The 14,457-nt window shown below is 42.9% G+C and overlaps 3 protein-coding genes across 6 annotated transcripts; 2 read left to right on the forward strand and 1 right to left on the reverse strand.

Moving 5' to 3' along the window:
- Positions 1-5,181: 5,181 nt before the first annotated feature.
- On the forward strand, positions 5,182-6,097 carry LOC117647072 (anaphase-promoting complex subunit CDC26-like). The gene is made up of 3 exons (XM_034388570.1): positions 5,182-5,340; positions 5,457-5,521; positions 5,706-6,097. The coding sequence occupies exons 2-3, from the start codon at positions 5,471-5,473 to the stop codon at positions 5,844-5,846; spliced, it is 192 nt and encodes a 63-aa protein (XP_034244461.1). The 5' UTR covers positions 5,182-5,340; positions 5,457-5,470; the 3' UTR covers positions 5,847-6,097.
- A 229-nt stretch (positions 6,098-6,326) lies between these two features.
- LOC117647069 (vacuolar protein sorting-associated protein 52 homolog) lies at positions 6,327-10,189 on the reverse strand. The gene is made up of 13 exons (XM_034388565.1): positions 9,992-10,189; positions 9,475-9,720; positions 9,223-9,398; positions 9,035-9,132; positions 8,808-8,961; positions 8,594-8,726; positions 8,319-8,510; positions 8,057-8,212; positions 7,814-7,968; positions 7,651-7,735; positions 7,365-7,568; positions 7,107-7,284; positions 6,327-7,021 (listed from the first exon to the last, which is right to left on the reverse strand). Exons 2-13 carry the CDS (start codon positions 9,694-9,696, stop codon positions 6,771-6,773), a joined length of 2,004 nt encoding a protein of 667 aa, XP_034244456.1. The 5' UTR covers positions 9,697-9,720; positions 9,992-10,189; the 3' UTR covers positions 6,327-6,770.
- Positions 10,190-10,356: 167 nt separating this feature from the next.
- LOC117647070 (cytochrome P450 302a1, mitochondrial-like) lies at positions 10,357-13,536 on the forward strand. 4 transcript variants are annotated; one of them, XM_034388567.1, is made up of 9 exons: positions 10,357-10,456; positions 11,320-11,530; positions 11,605-11,842; positions 11,925-12,100; positions 12,174-12,369; positions 12,508-12,679; positions 12,768-13,016; positions 13,105-13,311; positions 13,392-13,536. In XM_034388567.1, the coding sequence occupies exons 2-9, from the start codon at positions 11,332-11,334 to the stop codon at positions 13,506-13,508; spliced, it is 1,554 nt and encodes a 517-aa protein (XP_034244458.1). In that variant the 5' UTR covers positions 10,357-10,456; positions 11,320-11,331; the 3' UTR covers positions 13,509-13,536. The 4 variants fall into 4 exon arrangements, with proteins under 4 accessions (XP_034244458.1, XP_034244460.1, XP_034244457.1 ...); XM_034388569.1 differs by lacking the exon at positions 10,357-10,456 and adding an exon at positions 10,530-10,661; XM_034388566.1 differs by lacking the exon at positions 10,357-10,456 and adding an exon at positions 10,670-10,805.
- Positions 13,537-14,457: the final 921 nt, after the last annotated feature.

The following is a 14,457-nucleotide window of genomic DNA, read 5'->3' on the forward strand; positions in this document are numbered from 1 at the left end:
AGCTAAGCTAGCGGTAACACAGATCACTCACTGCGTACGATACATGTAGATTTGTGAGTCAAAGTTTAGGGGATGTATATTTGTTTATTGCGAGGGAGCTTAATGTTTGTTTGTTGTTGTTTAGATGTACACATTGTCTTGTATGGAGTGTATTCCAGTTTTTCAGTCACATTTACTGTCACACGCACTTAGTGTGGTAACCATGTTGGTGTTCTCGTGGCCACTGCTTGTGACGACGGGGCGAGTGTCACTGTTCACCACGCTTCATCACACAAGCACGTTGCCGTTTTGCTTTACTAATCGTTTCACACAAGGGGAAATCATTTTGAATTTCGGCGTACAAATCAAATGAATTTCACTGGAAATACATTGAATTTCGGGCAAAAACTGCCAAATTTTGCCAAAAACTTCAAAAAATTTCATAACATTTAGTGATTTTTAAATTTTAGATGAATTTTGGAGTACAAATTTGGCCAGAGTTATTCCCCCTTGGTTTCACAGCTGCCCCTCTGCACAAAGGCATCACAGCACTGAGTCGAACTGACGGCATTGGCGTGGCGACGGCCTTGTAGGCTGCGTGGCCTGTCTCTTTGAATCCCCTTTGACGCCATGCTCCCCATGCTGCAGGTGACGTCCGTTCCGCCCGGCCCCGGGTCCGCCGCCAGCGTCAGTGACCGGTCCGAGGCCAGCAGCAGCGGCGGCGACAGCTCGGGGTGCGCGACGGCCTCGCCGCCGGGCCTCAGCCACCGCGGCACGCACAGCGACCACAGCAGCCACAGCGACACCAGTGGCGTGCACTCCAGCAGTAGCCACTCGGCCAGCCAGTCGGCCAGCCAGTCCAGCGCGCAGCCCAAGCTGTACGAGCAGCTCAAGTACGAGCCGCAGCAAGTGCAGCAGCAGCAGCAGTACCAGTTCCAGTACCAGCAACAGCAGCAGGCGCGGCGTGCCAACAGCGTAGCGGACTTGTGCTTGGAGCCGGCGCGGGTGCCACCGCCGCAGTACAAGAGCTTCTCGCTGACGCGCGGCATGGCCCCGCCTGGCTCCGGCGCAGGGCCCACCATGGTGCCCACCATGGCCGCCATGGTGCCGCCCGCCACCGTGCCCACCGTGCTCAAGCTGCAGTCGCAGCCCATCTACTCGAGCATCCGCAAGCCGTCGCAGGGCGTCACCCTGAAGCCGCCGCAGCCCGCCCTGGCCGACGACGACGAGTCGCCGCCGCCGCCCGCGCCGCCCGAGCCCATGTCGCTGCAGCAGCGGCTCGGCAGCCACGGCCTCGGCCTCATCAAGGCCCTGCCGGGCCTGCAGCCGGTGCGCGAGGTGGCGGAGAATGGCGGCGGCGCGGCTGGGGGCGTGCAGGGCGTGCCCGCCACGCTGCAGCTCAACGGCCACGACGACACGGTGGTGATCCGGCGCCACAAGCAGACGCCCTCGTCCAAGGACGGCGAGGACGACAAGTTCGGTCGCGCCACCAACATGAGGATGACGTCGTTCACGGACCAGCCCGACTACGGCAGGACGTCGCTGGGCTCCTCGGGGTACGGCTACGGCCTCGGTTTCGGCGCCGGTTCCGCCGCGACGCTGCCGCTGCCGCCGCCACCGCCACCGCCCCCTGCCGCGCAGCAGCACTGCGCCACGCTGCCCGCGCACGGCGCCTCCGCGATGCTGCAGCAGCAACAGCAGCAACAACAGCAGCAGCAGCAACTGGCCAGCAGCTGCAGCAACTTCATTCGGCAGCATTCCACCATCCCCACGCACCACAACGGCGTCATGCTGTACCACCCGGGCCAGAGCCAGGGCCAGGGCCAGCCCTTGGGCCAGCCCGCCGCCATGGCCATGCGGGGGAATGCCAGCCAGGGCGCGGGCATGGGGGCCGCGGGCATCAACATGCCTTGCTTCAAGGACCACAGCATGTCGCCCTCGCTCAAGTACGGACTCCAGCAGCACCTGCAGCAGCACCTTCGCACCGCGGTCGGCGGGGACCTGCACAACGCCACCAGGGACTCGGCCAGCTTCCCGTTGGCGTCCAGTGGCGATGGCGAGTTCGCACACTGAAGCTGTGCGCGTGGAGTCCCAGAGTGGTGTGATAGTCTTGGAACGTTGACTATCATTTGAGATGTTTCATTGTCAGTATTGATATTTATCTGAGACAGAAAAAAGTCTCCATTCAAATGTTTTTAAGTATCAAAGGGTTTAAGAAAACCCTCGTTTATCTCAATTTTTAACTACCTTTGTATTTAGTCATTTTGCAATGTTTTTATATTTATTTATTTAATGTATTATTTGTAATTTTTTAAGACTGAGAAAAATTTGAGGTGGCCCCATGGGTTGGTAGTTCTGCCTGCTTTTCACACAAGTCTCAGAAATGGTGTAAGATGCAACGGTAGCATGTACATATTTTGCATAAGCTAGCTCTTTACCAAAGATGATGTTTGGAGCCTCTAGAAGACTGTGTCTTTTAAGCTCACAGTAAAGTGCCATATCATCCTGAGTTGCAGTCGTCACAGTGAAGACTCAGGCAAAGTCAATCAGAGAGACTGTCTTTTGCTTATCGTAGTCAGTAAGTTCCGCTTTTATTGACTTACAAGTTACTTAGTAATAATGGTCCACTTTGTATGGCACTGTATTATTTTGTGTTCATGTAAATATGGGAGGTGAGTCATTTTGTACTTAATTTTAATGTACTATTGTATCACTGTGTTAAAAGGATGTACATACAGAGTCCTAATTCTTTGTACATACTGAGCATAAGCGCTCACTTTGTTATTTTCTTATAAATTGGGCATTAATGTCTGTACTGACAAAAGAAATGCTTCATTTGTTTTTAATGGAGCAAGCAGGATGGACTTGCATCACATGGTTTGTTTTACATTCCGCTTATAGTCCAAAAGTAGATAGCATCTCTGCCCATACCCACCCCCTTGCTTTGGTAAATCAATCCTTGCTTCAGGATTTCTTTTGAGGTGGCTAGTTTTTCAATACTGTTGGTACATAGGGTACTATAACCACAGATCAGATACTGTCATAATACCTGCTGGATGGGTTGTCCTGTTTGTGTAATAATTTCTTGGCGTTTGTTTTCTTTTTTCCTCTCTTTTTTGGGGGGGTGGGCTTTGATTTTTCACCGAATTGTTGAACATACATTTATAAATATGTATAGTTATATATCTATGTGTATGGACATTGTACACAATACATTTGTAAATGCATTGTTTTGTTACTCAGATATAGCAAAGTGTTAACTCAATGCTATGTGCTGTAGATAAAATACCTTTAATTGTGAGTATCTAAGATGTGAGCCCATATTTTGTTTGTTCGTATTCTCATTTTGCTGTTATCCTTGCCAATACAGGGCTAATCCACTAAAATAAATTTTAAAAAGACAAATTTTACAGAGTGGAAAGTTTATTTCCTCCACATGTCTGTGTTTCAATAATTTGTTTCCTTTTTGTTAAATTAATAATTGCCTGGAGTTTGTTGGGTTCTAATTAGAAAGGGATTGAAAATGATAGTGTAGTGTTCAAAGTAAATTTGAGATTTCGTGATTTAGAGCCTCCTAGTTGATATCATATCACCTTGGCATATCACAAGTAGATTTGGAAAGAAAAAATATTGGGCATCGGTACTCCCCTAAAGCTGATTAGAATTTATATAAATATGCTGTATCTGCTTTTTTGTTGCCACTTAATATACAATTCGTTTTCCATGTAAATGTAACTTTCCTAAATTAAAGATTTGCTTCCAGGACCAAGTTTACTAGTAGATACAGTAGTAGTTTGACAGTGAGCCAATACCTAGATGTCAGAATGGTGACATGTGAGTCCCTTTTTGTGCTCATAAACTACTATATGCCGATATGTTTGAGACCCCGAGTGTGTATTAAATTCAGTAGTGGTATCCTTGAAAATTCTTACAACCACTGTAATTCATATTTATGGTTGAATTAAGTAAGATAACTGGTCAATATCAATCAGTGTTCAAAATGGAAAATTCATAATTTCTCAAGCTCCTATGCATTTAGGCCAACCATGTAATTAAGTGTGTTGACAATAAGTGTCCCTTTAAAAAGTTTCAAGGAAATTTTATCCCTCCTGCGTGACACAATAAGCATGATTTCAAGGATTATTTCCTTTTCTCAAAGAATCAATGACTGATGCAACATTATTGCGTATGCAGGCTGGTGCTCATAATGTAGTATTGTGACCCGTTACTGGCCATAAAAAAAACAGATGTTTACAAATTTTAGGTGCACATTACAATTTTTGGGCCACCTCATGCGATTTTCCTTTCATATTGTTCAAAAAGAAAATTGTCATAGTTTATGCCAAAACCAAAGATACTTAGATAGCACTTACTCGAAATGGTTATTTCGAAATCGGGGAACTGGTCTACCAAAATATTACCAATATTAAAAAAATGTATTTGAATAACATGAGAACAGAGAAGGCCAAAAAAGGTGTGGTATGACCTTTTTAAATTCTAGTCAACATTTTTTGTTTTGCTTTCTGATAAAATCAGATTGCCATCTCCATAAAATTGCAAAGGGCAATGCATTTTTTGCGAGGTTGAGTACTATATTCACCTTGACTGTGAGATTTTAGGAACAGATTAAATGAGTTAGGTGCGTCAAAGACTGATTAGGCCAACCAAATTCATTGCCCACATTTTGTATGGTAAACTAAATGAAGATAGAGAATATCTGTCTTACGGTGACTGACAGCCAAATGACAAGTGGAAATGCATTGTCAGATTTGGGATACAAACATTATGAATTTAGTATGCATTTGTATGTACAAATAGTTACAAGTATGTATTTGCTTTTGATTGTTGATAATTTGTAAATAAGCATCTGATCTCCTGACTCTTTTTGTTACCCAGTTCTGGTATATTTATCATGATTATACATATGAACCTACAGCAATATTCTTGCACCAATGAATGGGTTTTTACAGCTGTGCTCGATTATACCAAATGTGACATCAAAATATTATTGAAATTGTCAAAATGATGTTGCTAAAAATTGCTTAATAAATATTTGAAAATAAAAGAAGGTCTTGTTTTGCGTCCAATGACCGTCCTGGTACTTCCCTCTGAATTATTATCGACGCCCCCCTACGGAGGCGGCGGCAGCGCTGTGGACTACGCATCTCTGCCTGCAGCCTCTCTCGCTCACCCCCACCACTGACCGCGCGCCGCTCTGAGGCCAAACCAAGTCTTTCAGGTGCCACAAGGTTTGTTTATTTTCTTTCGAGTTGAGAGGTTGAGGTTGAATTGACAAAAGGATGCACAAAATCTGCCGTTTTGCGGTTTAAATTGGTTTGACCCTATAGGAAAATCTCTCAGGTAAAATTGCCGTCCCTTTCGTTTCTTAAGTGTTGTTTATTTTCTTGTCACCTGCCAATCTGTAAAACCCAATTTTTCAATCAAATGCAACAATGAGACATAGACTTTCTTTACAGACAATAAACTAAAGATGATTCGTAGAAGTCCCACAAGAGTAGTCCTGAAATTGGATGATTTACAGGTAAGGCAGATGTTTAATGAAGGACTTTAACCTTTCAAATTAATGCAAATATTGGCTCACAACACTTTCATAGTCCCTAAAGACGACAAGTTTTGGCTTAGTTTGTGTACCTCATCTTCTACTCAATTTCATTTAGAAATACCCGCAGCAGGCTTAATAGTGCCTCAACTTTTTCTCTTCCCAGGAATATGAATCAATGAGGAAGGAAATTGAAGCCAAAAAAGGCACTCCAGCCCAAACAACATGGGACGGACCTACAAAAACTAAACAGGACATTGTTCGGGAGCGTATTGGGTATGTTCCCCAGCCCCATGATGCTTCCTGACAAAGGGCTCCTACCAGGTCTGCTCAACAACTTCCCCGGGTGTACCATAACCAGAACACCCGAGTGCCCGACCCCACAACTCGGCGACCTCCTCAACGATTACCTTCATCACATACTCATTTCCAACGTCCATGATATTTAAGTTGAAAATATGGCATAATTATCTGTCTCTCAACTTGTTACTGTGCAACACCTACTGTTAATTCTTTGTTATAAAATAACCCAAGAAATAAAACAAAATTTCCTTTTTAGTGTTTTGTAATTGGAAATCCCTGACCTAGAACCTATGGTGCAATTCTCTTTTTCTAATGCATATTGCTCAAGGTCATGAGTCTGGACATGCAGCAAGGAAGATTTTGATTATTTGGTCTGTTTCGCAGGAACGAAACCAAAGTGAAGTTCTCACCTCACGCTCACTCTTGAATGTGATTCCACATGTGTGGGGACATTGTGAAAGAGTTACGTAGTTAAAGAGAGAAGTTGGTATTTAAAATCAACAGATTTACTTCTTGATTCCTTTAACACAGAAAGAAAACTGAGGAAAAGAAATGAGTAAGAATAACACAACAGAGGTAACTATTGAAAATGTAGATGGGCAGAGGCATTCAAAAGGTCCATGGATAAAAGGATATAGGTAAATGGAAAAGCTGGAATAAAATTCATGTATAATAAAAGCTCGAATAATTGAAGACCTCCACCCTTCTACTGTAAGAACATGATTTAAACAAACTCAACTGAATAAATATCTCCAAAATGTACAATGACATGCCCCAAAGTATTGTCTCTTTTCTCACTGCCCATTTCCTAAACAAATCACAAATGAAAATCTCTTGACAAGAACTTCACAACTTCAACCATTTTTATCAGCTTTTATATTAGTTTCAACATACACTTGAACAGATCTTGCTGATATTGCCTCAAACCTTATGAGAAACTAGTTTTATACTTTTTCACTTCTACCATAATGTGGTGAATGTTTGTAAGCTGTGCTCGGCCTGCAGTTGAAAGGAGCTTGTGAAAGCGATGATAGTAATGAACTAATTGGGTTAAGGCCAACTGAAGTAAAGAGGAAGCTGTGACAAGATTGGAAAATGATGTGAGAACTTCACGATTTAAATCCTCCAGGGATTTTTTCCAGTTTGCATTAAAAGCTTGCACCAGGGCTAGAGCTTTCTCTGCAAAGAATGTACAGAAAATTATTAGTGCTGGATACCACATCCTTCAAAATGAAGCTCTCTCAATAAACATAAAGTGACTTACTTTCCTGCCTCTTCAGCTCATCCATCTGATTCTTGTCAACCAAAGCTTCTCCTTCCTTGACAAACTGCATGAGGCCTCCAAAGTGCGGTGACAGAATTTCTTCAACATATTCTGCACTACGAGAGGTCAGCAGCTCTCTAAAACATTCAGCTTCTTTAGAGTTTTCTCGAGTTCGTTCCTAAAGAATGAGAATGATAATAATTAGATACTGGTGCATGAATACAGGTGAGATTCCAACGGAATCTTCATTAAACTTACCGTTAAAACACTTAAGACCATGTCATAATTATTTATCAAAAATATAAGCTGCTCTTTACGTAGTTGGAATATTGCTGCCATACGGAGAATAAACAGTTCAACTTCTTCTTGGAGTTCAGCTAACAACCGAGTGACTAAATCATTGGGGAAATTTTCACTTATACCAAGAATAGCAGCACTGTACTCTGCATAACGGCGAGTGATCTGTACACAAAGAGAGACTGTAGGTCACACTAAATCTGATGGAATTTTAAGAACAAAGCTAATCTTGTCTCAATTGTCTTACATAGTGTGGTCGCATTTCTTTCCCAAATTTGGTTGGATCACAATCTCTTACACTCTGAATGTTCTGCTGAAAAATATACTCAAACCTGAAAAGAAAAGCATGTGTTACATTAGTATTCCCATAGATAGAAAGAGACATTTTTTTATCTTAAGGTAGAACTGACCGAGGCCAAATGATTCCTTGAAGGGTATCAAAGTAATGATCCAGAGCAGGAACTGCTCTTTTATGACAGAGAAGCTGATAGCGTAAGATAATGTGCACCGAAAGAAATAATGCTATAGTATCAAAACAATCTTGAGTGTAAGTTTCAAGATTTTTCTGTTAAAATAAAACAACCAAAAAACAATAACATTAAAAATATTTGCCAAAAGTTACAGCAGCGAGGGGAAATTTAGTAGAGGCTTACAATCAAAAGACCAAGGGTCTTTCCCATCACTTGGTCAAAGAACTCCAAGGCAGCTGATCCACCCATCATGAAGAACTCACATATGAAAAGAAATTCTCTGCAACTGTTATCCACCAGTGCAAATTGTTCGCTCCTAAACAATGCTTCAAATGGATACTGCAGAAATTCACAATGGTAATGTATAAACGAAATCATTGACAAGAACAATGTTACATGAGATATACAGATTTACGGAAAACAGTCATAGCTCACAAAATCTCACCCTCGCATCACATTTCTGTGCCGCATGTGGCACTATGATAGGAGCTTCTAGACCTTCAGGGCTCAGAACATCACCTCGACTACCTATGGTGAAAACTGTGCTTTTATTCTTTAAAGGAGTTTTGTAAAATAAGCCTCGAGACCCAGTATCTTCAATGCCCATTAAGTCATCTTTGCTAGCATGCTCTTCAAACTGGAAAATAAAAAAGAATGTGATTATTAGATTTTTTTTTTCGATTTTTCCTAACATAAGGAAAGGTTACAACTTCCACCTACTTGGAGCTTCGAAACTCTTGTAGAATAAGCTTTGAAGTATGAAAAGTATATTTTTCCCATGGTATCAACGTACTCTGCACATATTTCCTCAGCTACATTCCTTTCATTAGCCATGACAAATTCAAAGAAAAATCTAGAACAGAAATGTGAATTAAACTGGATATAGTATTTTACTACTATACACTGAAGAAAAGAATGGAGGCTCCAAACTTACTTGAATTTCAGCATATTATTTTGAGGAACTTGAAAATTTGCATTTGGTTTTCTAAACTTTGAAATCTGCTCAAGTAAATAAGCACGAATTTTTGCAATTGCCTTGAGCTTAAGTTTCTCCACAATATCTCTCACATCTTGAGATGAACGAGTATCTGCAAGACAATAATAGAAACATTAGAGTTACAGGGACAAATTAGGAAACATGCTTTCATAAGAAGGCATTACCTTTAAAGGTTTGCTCCTTCATGAAATTTATTTTTTGATTTAAAACTTTCAGTTGGGTTATAAATTCTTTCTCAGCTACAGGCGCCTCAACAACCCCTCTGAAACAAAAACAAGGTGTAACACTACCCTTTGAAAAAATATTTAAAGTCAAAAGAAAAATCAGCTTTTAGATTCAAGAAGCTGCTTACATTATCAGTGCTTCTGAAACGGCGAGATCATTAATAAATTGAGCAATAGGAGCACGGACAGCTTGTCGATTTTGGAGCTTCTGGCTCATATCAATGGATTTCTTTTGAAGACACAGTATTTCTGTGCTTATACTTCCCAAATCTGATTGGAACCCGAGAAGCATAGTCTCCATGCGCTGCAAGTAAAACATATTTAGCCCAAATAGTGTTTCTGGATGCAACCTTTCTGATGGATTTTAATAGTTATAGTACCTCTAAGATCTTATCACAAGCTGTGATTTGATTGTGAAGATGAGCTATGTTTGTGCTTTCTTTGGTATAATCCTTGATAGCTTGATTTTCTACATCACGCAGCTCCAGTTCTATTTGATGAGAATATTGCCGCAAGTCTGTTCCTTCCTTCAGTACTTCTTGAACGACTTCATCTTCCAGGGCGTGGTCTGGCTCATCATCAACTAATCTCTTACCCAACATTTTTTTCTGTTTGCTGAAGGGACCCTGAAGTTTGAAGGGTAACAAAACATTAATTACAGGCTTGCGAAACTGAATAGCTTTATGATCGGAAGGAAACATTGATACAACAATGGAGAATGAAACAGTAATACTCGAGATTTAAGGACAAGAGTGGCATGCGATGCATAAGAATCAAGTGACATCGATCCTTACTTAATTTAATGTCTGCCGAAACCCATTGCAAATTATAACAAATATGTGTCAGATGATGTCGTCTGGTGTATGTCACCTAACCTCCATAGTGTCAAATACTTACGTTCTTAACAAGTTCAACTCGTGTAAACTTATTGCCTTTTAATGATTTTGAAAATTAAGAAAGTAGGTGGCAGGGCGTCTTGTCAAAACACATTTTTTTCGCAGTTCCGCGAGAAAAAATTCTGTACACCAGCAAGGGTGTCAAGTGTACACAAAAACCAAACTGGTGCCTTAGAACGCTGCCAACCTAACACGACCAGCTAGTGATGTACTTGTACGATAAAAGCCTCTAATTTGTGCATGTTAATGAGACCATTTAATTTTTAATACATTTAAAAATGATAACTCTGTCTCTCTGAAAGTTTTGGGACTCGAGGACGTGACGGATGGGATGTAAGCGGGATGATGGAGGTTGGCTGCCGAATGCTCGTGCATTCCACAGCAGAAGCAAAGCCGCCTCCAGCCAGCCAGCCAGCCGACAGCCCGGAGTATCGCCATCGCTACCGATCAAGGAACTGAACTGCTGGTAAGGGCACCGGTTCGAATCCACCTCTACCTAAAGTGTGACAAATTTTGGCCCATTGCATTTAGTGGTCAGTTGCTGCGAAGTGTGTTGTTGGACCGGCTTCTTCTTTCCCCCCGAGTGTGCACAGGTGTTGTTGTTGTTATTGTTGTGCTGCTACAGGGCAGGCTGCTGCCTGTTGCTTTCCAGTGCTGCATCAGCAAATAGGGTTCGTGGAACTATTGTCTGCCGTGCGTTTGGTCTCCGAGCTGAGCTTTCAGAAGAGACGTAGGAGCAGACGTACATGGGTTTGGTTGTCACACACAGTACACCGCGGAACAGACAGCTCGACCGGCGCTCCTCCCACTACACTGTACTGAACGTTTGTTTTGTTGTCTTGGGTAAGGGGCATCCAGTGCATATGGTCTTCCTGTCCTCACTTTATATGTCAACTGAGCACTTGTGTTTAGCTGCCCATTTGCCACTGAAGCTGAAACTGTAGTTCGCCACAAACTAATTTTAAACTGGTTTAAATTAATTTTTAATTTCGCTAATAGCCTGAATTGTCTGGTCCGTCCTGGCAAACGTTTACTTGTTGACTCTTGAGCTCTTGACTTTGAACTGCTTATCGAAGGTTACAGACTACCAGAAACTGAATTGACATGCTTCATTCAGTATTCTGGTCTGGCCTCAGGTCCATGTTCTGAATTTCAATGACTTTAGCTGAGGGGAAGGAGGGGAAGCCAGTCCTTCTTTACATCTACCTCTGTCGTTTTATAGCCAACTCCCTCACTGTATTTCTTGGAGCCTTCTGGTTCAGGTGGTGTTGTGTCGGGCCTTGTTGGAAACCAAAGTCTGTTTCAAACTGAGTGTTTTCTACTCAACAGAGGTCTACAATCATGCGTCTTGCCACTTCATCGAGATTTCTGACTCAAACATTTCGAAGACACCATCTCAAACCACTGGTGAGTGTTAGAACAAGTGTCAGTCTTGCAGAAGATCCAAAATGTCATCCAGAGCAAAGTGTCAAGAAATTCCATGAAATTCCTGGACCAAAATCTCTTCCTGTGGTTGGAACCATCTACCTGTATTTAATGGGTAAGTTAAATTGGCATTGAAAATTGATACATTTCCTCCTTGTGACTGATACTTATTTTTGTCTCTGTTTAAAGGGGTTTACAGTTTTACACAACTTCACAAGACTGGTCTCAAAAAGTACCTGAAGTATGGCCCCATCGTTAGAGAAGAAATTGTACCTGGAAATTCTGTTGTGTGGATCTTTGATCCCAATGACATGGAACACCTGTTTCTGTCTGAAAACAATCTACCTCAACGAAGAAGTCATCTTGCTGTTGGCGTATTACGGAAAGATCGTCCTCATGTTTATAATACTGGAGGTTTACTCACTACGTATGGTTTTGGTCTCCTCTTCCTTCTACTCCTGTTACATGTATTGTCTCATTCTTAGTGTGAACTTTTCTCTTAATTTTAGGAATGGGGAAGATTGGTGGAAGCTACGGAAGGAATTTCAGAAAGGCTTTAGTGCTCCTCAGGCTGTGCGAGCTTATTTACCTGTCACTGATAACATAATTCAAGAATTTGTTGCATCTCGTTTAATGCAACAAAGAGATGACTATCTGCCAGAATTATCACGGCTGTTTCTACAATGTGAGTTCTTTTCTGTTTTTTTCCATAATCCACGCAGATAGAGGCACCTTTTAATGTCTAAAAAATTTTACAGTGACTTGTTTAGTTGCATTTGATAAAAAATTTGACTGCTTCTCAACCAACGAAATGAAACCTGATTCCATGTCTTCTCGTTTAATGGATGCTGCTCTGACAACTAACAGTCTGGTATTAACATTAGACAATGAGAAAAATGTAAAGAAAGCCAGGTCGTGGAAGAAATTTGAGAGTGCCATGTTGTATATGGAAGAGTAAGTTTGCCTTTTCCCTACAGTCAATCAGTTGCTTGATTTTTTAAAAATAGAATCCACTTAAAGGCATTTACTGTGGTTGGTCCCTGGTCTTATAGTCCCACTGCAAACATGTTGAGTGACCCACATGGCCCTTAGTGTTGCAGTGGAATTGGTGAAGGAAAAGGCAGATTCCTTAGCCAAGGAAAATAAAGAAGAATCAGAAAATACCGTCCCATCTCTGCTCGAGTTGTACCTCTCATCCCCTAACTTAGACTATAAAGATGTGGTTGGCATGTCAGTAGATTTGCTTCTTGCTGGAATTGACACTGTAAGTAAATGCTGCTCATCAGAATTTCTTTACTGAAGCTGATTTTGAAAGCTCTTTATCTAAACAAGAATAAATAATTGCTTTTCAGACTGCATACACAGCATCCTTTGCTCTGTATTACTTGGCAAAAAATGAAAGGGTCCAAAATTTTCTTCGGCTTGAATCCCAGAAAATTCTACAGTCACCTGAGGATCCTGTGACAGCAAAAACTCTAGCAAATGCTCCGTACGCCCGCGCAGTTCTCAAGGAGGTCTTCAGAATGAGCCCCATATCGGTGGGTGTTGGTAGAATTGCAACACAGGACATTGTATTGTCCGGGTACAACGTACCAAAGGGAGTAAGTTTGTAATGTTTTCAAAAAATATGACTGAATGTGCATTCATAATAATGTAGTTTTAACTATGTAATTGTATAATTTTTTTCAGACCAATATTGTCACTCAAAACCAAATATCATGTCGACTTGAGAAATATTTTGCCAGACCCAATGAATTCTTACCTGAGAGATGGATAAAAGGCAGCCCTTTGCAAGTTAAAGACAATCCATTCCTTGTCTTGCCATTTGGGCATGGACCTCGTTCTTGCATAGCTCGTCGCTTGGCTGAACAACACCTGTTGACATTGCTACTGAGGGTAAGGGTGCTTTTCTTTACTCTGTAATAATCATATTTATGGGGCCTGATGCATTGTTTGATGCCCAAATGATATTTCAGATTGTTCACAACCACAAAATTATTTGGACTTCAAAGAAGGAACTAGATTGCAAGACTTTACTGATCAACAAACCGGATCAAGAGTTGAAATTTACTTTCTCTAAAATTACTAATTAAAGTCAAAGCCACACACAGCTCATTGTCATTTCAGGATTTTTATTTAGAATTTAATATTTAATTTTAGTACTTCGTTTAAGTTTTTAAGAAACCCCTTGGGCCATCACTGCATTAAATGTTGTCTAAGGACAGACAGCCAAAACAACGGATCGCCTATCCGATCGCCGATACGGCTGCGGCACCACGCGGTTACTGGGAGGCGGCAGGGACAGGGCGGGGCCGTGGCGGGGCGGACGGGACGGGAGTGCTGGCAGGGCGCCTGTCCCGGGTCTCTAGCGCGGCGTGGGGGCGTCGGCGGCTAGAAGGACCCAGCAGGCTGATTCCGAGAGACGTTTTGGTCGCTCTGTCTCTGTCGCACTCACAGGGTTGTCCACTGGGGTGCGGGAAAGACGGAGTGACACGCCGATCCTCTGAATCGCTCGGCAGATAGAGCGCGGGCGCGGGGCGCTACCCGCGGCTAGGGAGGCCGGCCACGGCTAGCCACGGCCAGCCTGGCGGCGGGGAGGCGCGGCCCAAGGCGGGAACTCAGTCTGTTCGCGGACGAGCCGGGCCACGGGCGTGCGGCACGTCATGTGGCGGTCTGGCGACGCGTGACGTGACACGGACGTGACGAGGGAAGTGACCGAGAAGTGAAGAAGGACGTGACCAGGGACGTGACGAAATGCGTGACGAAGAAGTGTCAGAGGCGTGACGAGGGACGTGACGAAAAAAAGTGACGAAGAAAGTGCCGAGGGAAGTGACGAAGGACGCCGCCAGAGAGGGCGCGAATCGGGAAAGTGAACAAAAGTTGTGTTGGACTGTGTGATGTGCTGCAGCGTGTCCACGCGGTCGTAGCCTCCTCCTCCTCCTCACCATGGACTTGCAAGCCGTCTTCCTGCTGCACGTGCTCGCGGCCCTGGGTGAGGCACACCCCAGGCAGGCACGCTCAAAAAAATTGTTGTTTTTTTTT

The sequence above is a fragment of the Thrips palmi genome, unplaced genomic scaffold (assembly GCF_012932325.1).
Source record: "Thrips palmi isolate BJ-2018 unplaced genomic scaffold, TpBJ-2018v1 HiC_scaffold_2, whole genome shotgun sequence".
Taxonomy (NCBI): Eukaryota; Metazoa; Arthropoda; class Insecta; order Thysanoptera; family Thripidae; genus Thrips; species Thrips palmi.

Coding starts and splice junctions, on each gene's coding strand:
- LOC117647069 (XM_034388565.1), bottom strand. CDS start 9,696: ATGTTGGGTAAGAGATTAGTTGATGATGAGCCAGACCACGCCCTGGAA. Junction 9,399..9,474: donor CTTGTGATAAGATCTTAGAG/GTACTATAACTA, acceptor TTTTACTTGCAG/CGCATGGAGACTATGCTTCT. Junction 8,727..8,807: donor AATAATATGCTGAAATTCAA/GTAAGTTTGGAG, acceptor TTTCTGTTCTAG/ATTTTTCTTTGAATTTGTCA.
- LOC117647070 (XM_034388566.1), top strand. CDS start 10,737: ATGGGTTTGGTTGTCACACACAGTACACCGCGGAACAGACAGCTCGAC. Junction 11,531..11,604: donor CATCTACCTGTATTTAATGG/GTAAGTTAAATT, acceptor CTCTGTTTAAAG/GGGTTTACAGTTTTACACAA. Junction 13,017..13,104: donor GGTACAACGTACCAAAGGGA/GTAAGTTTGTAA, acceptor AATTTTTTTCAG/ACCAATATTGTCACTCAAAA.
- LOC117647072 (XM_034388570.1), top strand. CDS start 5,471: ATGATTCGTAGAAGTCCCACAAGAGTAGTCCTGAAATTGGATGATTTA. Junction 5,522..5,705: donor TGAAATTGGATGATTTACAG/GTAAGGCAGATG, acceptor TTCTCTTCCCAG/GAATATGAATCAATGAGGAA.